Source organism: Pteropus medius, unplaced genomic scaffold (assembly GCF_902729225.1).
Source record: "Pteropus medius unplaced genomic scaffold, Ma_sr-lr_union100, whole genome shotgun sequence".
NCBI classification, from domain to species: Eukaryota; Metazoa; Chordata; class Mammalia; order Chiroptera; family Pteropodidae; genus Pteropus; species Pteropus medius.
The window spans coordinates 59906958-59912957 of NW_024344378.1; the positions used below are offsets into that span (position 1 = coordinate 59906958).

General features: G+C 44.1%; 1 protein-coding gene across 1 annotated transcript in view; it reads left to right on the plus strand.

The window, feature by feature from the left end:
• Window positions 1–4885, plus strand: part of CHAT (choline O-acetyltransferase) — a 44767-nt gene extending 39882 nt beyond the window's left edge. The window contains exons 13-14 of the mRNA XM_039872453.1: window positions 2732–2869; window positions 4619–4885. Coding sequence (XP_039728387.1) covers window positions 2732–2869; window positions 4619–4885 — 405 coding nt within the window. The remainder of the gene's footprint in view (window positions 1–2731; window positions 2870–4618) is intronic.
• The last annotated feature ends 1115 nt before the right edge of the window (window positions 4886–6000 follow it).

A 6000-nucleotide genomic window follows, 5' to 3' on the forward strand; every position in this document is an offset into this window, starting at 1 on the left:
ATTTTTAGACAGATAAAGTCTCACAATTTTTACTTATTAAGCTCTCTTTCTTGCAGGATGTAGACCACTAAAGTAAGAGAATCAAACAAAAAAGAAATCATAGGATCCAAAAATCTGAAGATTAAATACAAGAAAAGAGGTAGAGAAAGATGATAGTAAAGGGAGACCAAGTTGTTAGCTCCTCAGCAGACCTAGGGAGCAATTAGTCCATAGAAGAGCAAGAAGTGAAAAGAGGAGTAAAATGGATAAATTATCGGATATATTTTTAATGCATTGAGGGAAGTTTTATGCTTCTGGCTGAGAGTTTAGGAATCCATGAGTTATAAATACATAGAAAGATCAGCAAGTGGAAAAAAGCACAATTTAATCATTTAAGAATCGTCAGTTCTAAGAAAAATAAAATATTGAATAAGAAAGGAACTTTAATCATAATACACTATTTGACCCAGCCCTGAATACTTACATAATTATAATTATGTAAACACTGAATGTTGATCAAACAACAAAGGGTTAAAATGTAATTCTATTGGGAGAATGGGAGAGTGGAAGTGTATTAGGGGAGCAGGGGTATAAAAGAGCCAAAGTTCATCTTCTATAAGAAGATTACAGGTAAAACTGGAAAATGCAGTAATGGCTGTCTAAGCATGTTGTTTAGAAATAAGAAAGTAAATGACAAAAGCATTCCAAGTGGTTGCCTCTGTGGAGTGGGATTCAGTGCTGGCAAGGTGACATAAGCCTTTGATTTAAGGGTTTTTAAACTATATAAATACATAACTTTGATAATAATTTAAAATTTTTAGAAAAATTTAGAAAATTATCCTCCAAAGCATTGCCATAGGGTTATTTTGTGTTAACTATTTTAAGTTTATGGGAACAACTAAATAAAAGAGATAGAGGATGGGAAGAGGAGAGCTACGAAGATGCTTTCTAGGTAAACCTACTCCCTCGCAGGCCGTGCAGGAGCAAGGAATTCTCCAGACATTTGGCAAGTATATTTGGTAGTGGTAGTGGAGAAAGGAAATTCTGGTGAAGGAGCAAATGTGGTCCAGACTTCATATCACATATTCTCACAGCACTTTGTGATTTCCTTCATAGCACTTACCTTGGTTGATGATCACAAGTTTATTTGAATGGTTACTTTATATCTGCCTCCCACCACACATAAGGCTTCATGACAGCTAAGTGTAGGACTGCTATATTCTCTGTTGTCACGTCGGTGTTCAGCAGCCTCAGGCCCATACTAGGCATCAATTAAAATTCTCTGAATGAATGAATGAATGAATAAGTTGTATTACTCATTACTACTCAAGGCTCTAATCCAAACAATCTGTTAAGTCAATCCCAGTTGCTACAGTGGGTTCAGAGATGGTGAAAACAGGGATGGGTTGGCTGCTGCACAGAGCAGCTGCTTCTGTAGATCTACACAAATCAGCAATTAGACAGAAGTAACCAGAGAAATTAGAAGTGGGCTCATAGTTCTTACCCTGTCCTAACGGGACACATCTAAAGTGAGATGTGGTTGTATAACATGTCTTTTCAGCCTATAATTAGGTGCATTTGGAGAGACTGGAGCCTCTGAGTCATCTTTATGCATTCATTCCCAACTGAAAGATAACAGCTGTCAAATCTCAAAACGTGCCTTGTAAACCTGAACAAAGTTCACTGTGATAAGAGGCTTCCTCCTATGTAGTGCTTTAAAGGCTAAGTGGCCATCTTATGTAACCATGAAACCCCTAAATGTTACTCACAATTACCTTAATGTTGACTTATTACTATAGGCCAAAGGTGGCCCCCATGTTTCCATCGGCCCCCCAAATTGCCCCAAGTAAACATATAATCCAAGCAAAACCAGTGTGCATGCTACACATGCAGCCTCAAGTGGAAAAGATGTAGCGTGAGTACCCTGGCCCATTGCCCCATTTCCAGCCACACCACCACCCTGAGCACCTCCCACATAGAGATTCTGGAGCCCCTCCCAAGCTATTATGTTAGCCTTTGATAAAAGCTTAAATACCTTGTAATAAAAAGAAAAATAACCTTTCTTCATTTAACAAGCTTTCCCCTTGAAAACATCAGTTGAACTTCTGCTAAAATGTCTAGTTTCTATCTCAAAATGATTTCTTAGAAAATGAATCCAGTTGAGTTGAATTCATTCTGGGCCTATGAAATAGCAGCCAAGATTCAGGAACAGGTCTTAATACCATCTATCCTCATTCCTTGGGCACCTGCTAGAGGATAAAGTGTTGGTTATGATGAGTCTGACCAGTGACAGCCTGGGGCTCCTCTCACCATGCTTGGATGGGGCTCAGCAGTCCTTGGGCCAGCACCTTTCCTTCTCCCCAGACTCCTCTCCTTCCTGAGAAGGTACTGGGGATAGCCCAGCCAGCCCACTCCTTCCACTTAGAGTACCAAGTGGTTATACACAGTGCACATCAGCAGTGACCATGGGAAGAGACTCAGATTCGCCAACCTTAAATGCAGGCTTCTTCATGTTAGAATACAACCCAATCTGGACTCATCCTGTGCACACAGAAATGTACAAGGGCCCAAGAAGCAGAGGCCATGTGGTAAAGTAGTCAGTCCTGGGCAGCCACCCACACATGCTTTCTGCAGCAAGCACTGGGTAACTATGGCCGTTGGAGTCACCATTAGCATTATGGACTAGAGAGATGGGGAGGAGGCATGTGGGAGCCTACGTCTCATTTCCTTTTCTTTGCCCCCTACTGCCCAGGCCATAACAGGGATGGCTATTGACAACCACCTGCTAGGGCTGCGGGAGCTGGCCCGGAACATGTGCAAGGAGCTGCCTGAAATGTTCACGGATGAAACATACTTGATGAGCAATCGATTTGTCCTCTCCACCAGCCAGGTACCCCTATTGTAGCCATTGCCCAAAAGGCCACTTAGTGTAACCAGTGGACTTTCAAAAGAGCTCAATGAATACGGTCTACTGTCTGGAGTCAGGCAAGTCCTTTATCTGCTTCTCATAAGCTCTGTGACCTTCAGCAAAATGACCTAAATGGTCAGAGCTCTGGTTCTCCATCTTCTAAATGACAGTAATCACAGATGCCACCTTAGCAGAGGTAGACAGGATGGAAAAGCACCCATTCTGGTACCCTACTACCTTTCGATCTGTTACCTGAGAGGTGGTGGTGTTCCACCATGGTGGCCACAGTCTCTGAAGCCTGACAGGCCTAGGACAAAGTCCTAGTTCAACTAGATTTGATGATGTAGGTAGAAAGCCCAGCTCAGTAGCTGGCATGGACAGGGCTCTCCAAGCAGGTCACAGCCATTATTGTAAAGGGCCACGCAACCAATAGCAGGCAATTAGCTGCCAGTCCAGTGTCTCCTAAACTGCACCACAGGCTCATTCTGTTGGAGGACCACTGTCACAAAGACAGAACGAAATCCATCAGGGAAAGGCAGCAGCTTAGAAGACAAAGTATTGCCACCCACCCATGCGTCAATTTCCTGAAACTCCATCTCATTGCGAAAAGCTAGATGTGGACAATAAAAGGAGCTGATAAAGTTGTGTTTGAGGATAAAAGCCCCCTCAGTAATTTGATTTTGTCATTACAGCAGTGAGCTCACAGACATGAACAAAGGAGGACAGAACACAACATAAATTCTTCAGGAAACCATCCATGGGCAAAAAGTGCTTTGGAATGGCTTTATGGCCTTTGGCTGTTGCACGGCAAATTTATCTGACAATGAGGTGACTCTATTAGCAGGACTAATGGTTTGTTCTGCCCCATTAAAACAGTCAGTGTCATTTCTGAAGGCCCAAGTACACAGTGCCAGAAGCCAGTGGGTTTAAAATAAACCCCACCCTACACCTGCCCAAGAATGTATTCTATTTTCCCCTAAGACCAGCTAATAAAATTAATTGGGGTGCAATGGTTTGGGCTTTTTTTTTTTAACTAAAAATGAACATTTATGGCTTGAATGCCTTCAGAAACACCTTTTCTTGATTTGTGATCTGGATTACAAAATCTCAGCACTCTAAATTCAAAACATATTAGGTGCATAACTAAAACTCCAATTGATGGCCAATTTTGAAACACCCAGTGCTGGGTAATTGTGCATAGCCAGGCTATGTGGAGAAAATCAGAACAGCCAGGCAATGCTGACAGTAATTAAGGATGTGGGGGAAATAGACAGAAGAGACAGGCCAGATTTCCTCCAGTTCATAAATTACTCCCTCTGGGAAACCATCGAACCATTGGGTGTCACCAGGGTGCCATTTAGTAAATTACCCTGATTGCCTTGGTGCCTCAAACAACCCCCAGGTGAAAGAGAGACTCAGCAGAGACCCAGCAGCAGGTGAATCTGAAAGCTTCTGACTCCACAGTAGAGCAGATTTCACACCAGGGAGTGGTTTATGGCCCCTCTTCTTCTGATATCATGCAGTTAGATGGGTTTGTTTTTATGACTCTGGCCATGACCATCCATGATGAAGCAATTGGTTGATTTGGTTAATTCAGTCAAACACCCAGGTGGAAAACAGAGGAGCAAATACTCTGTCAAGGCCTCCGGGGTTGTTGGAATGCTCTTCATTCTAGCAGGCTCACAGGTTGCATTTCAGAACAAGCAGTTCCTAATATGTCCTCTCCTCCAGGTACCCACAACCATGGAGATGTTTTGCTGTTATGGACCTGTGGTGCCCGATGGGTACGGCGCCTGCTACAACCCCCAGCCTGAAAGCATCCTTTTCTGCATCTCCAGCTTCCATGGCTGCAAGGAGACCTCTTCTACCAAGTTTGCGAAAGCTGTGGAAGAAAGCCTCACTGAAATGAGAGACCTCTGCAGTCTGCCACAGTCTCCCATGGGCGAGCCACTGTCAAAAGGAAAAGCAACAAGGCCCAGCCAGGGCCACCAACCTTGACTCCTGCCACTAGGTGTCACCTTCCCAAATCAAGCATTCTGCAGCTGCCAGACTCTGCCAACCCCCTGCTCCTAACCCTCTCCTCAGCTTTCTGCAGCTCCCTGTCCTCGGTGCCCAACACACAGACCACATTTAGGCTTCACTCAAAGCTAAGTGTCCTAAGGAAAGTGTCCCTCATTATGCATGGGAATCATCATTAATGATCACCGTGCCCTCTGGCCTGTGTACTGAAAATAAGACCAGCCTGGCTTGGAGGTGGTCTAGGGTGAGGTGGGGAAGTAAGTGCACACTGACTTCCCTCCATGGCCTCGGTGGTGGTGTTTGCTTCCCCAGCAGGACCTAGCACGTCCAGGTCTTGTTTTTGCCCAATGAAAGAATGAGTCACTTTATTAAGTGTAGTGTACCTACATGAATCATGAGGGAAGAAGCTAACTACAAGTCATTACCTCTTTTATTTTTGAGAGGAGTAGGGAGGCTTTGTTTTCAGATTCAAAACAGTGTGATCATTCAGAGTGGCCTGCACCAAGCCATACAGTCCTATAAGCACCCCCTCCCCTACACACACACACACACACAGAGAGAGAGAGAGAGAGGAGACCAAGTTAATTTAAAATATAGTGACCTAGGACCACAAACATGTTTCTCCTTCCACCTCCCAGGGGCAGCCTTCCATTGAGTTCAGAAAATCTGGTCTGGCTATTCTGGAAGGGAGAAAAACTCTCCTGCCATTGCCCTGAAGTAGTTGCTGCTCTCTGCTTCCCCAGGGACCTCTGAGGCAGTACAGGATGAACAAACACAGCCCAGGGCAAGCAGTGGAATGGAGGGAGAACCAGCCCACTTCTCCAACGATCCTGCCACTTGCGTTTTTTCTGGTTGCTTTCCACTCCCCTTCAGAGGAAACATGTTCAGACAGGTGATCTGCCTTCTAGAAGAAAAGAGAATGGGTTGCCTTGAGAGTTTTCTGTTGTTGTTGTTTTGTTTTGTTTATTCTTAAGGAAAACTGCTGTGACTTTAATTTCAGGAAATGATCTCAATGGCCCAAGCAGGACACCTTTGGACAGCTGTACTTCTTTCTGTGGAGGATATTGTCCAAGGGTTCTGACTAAAACCCATGT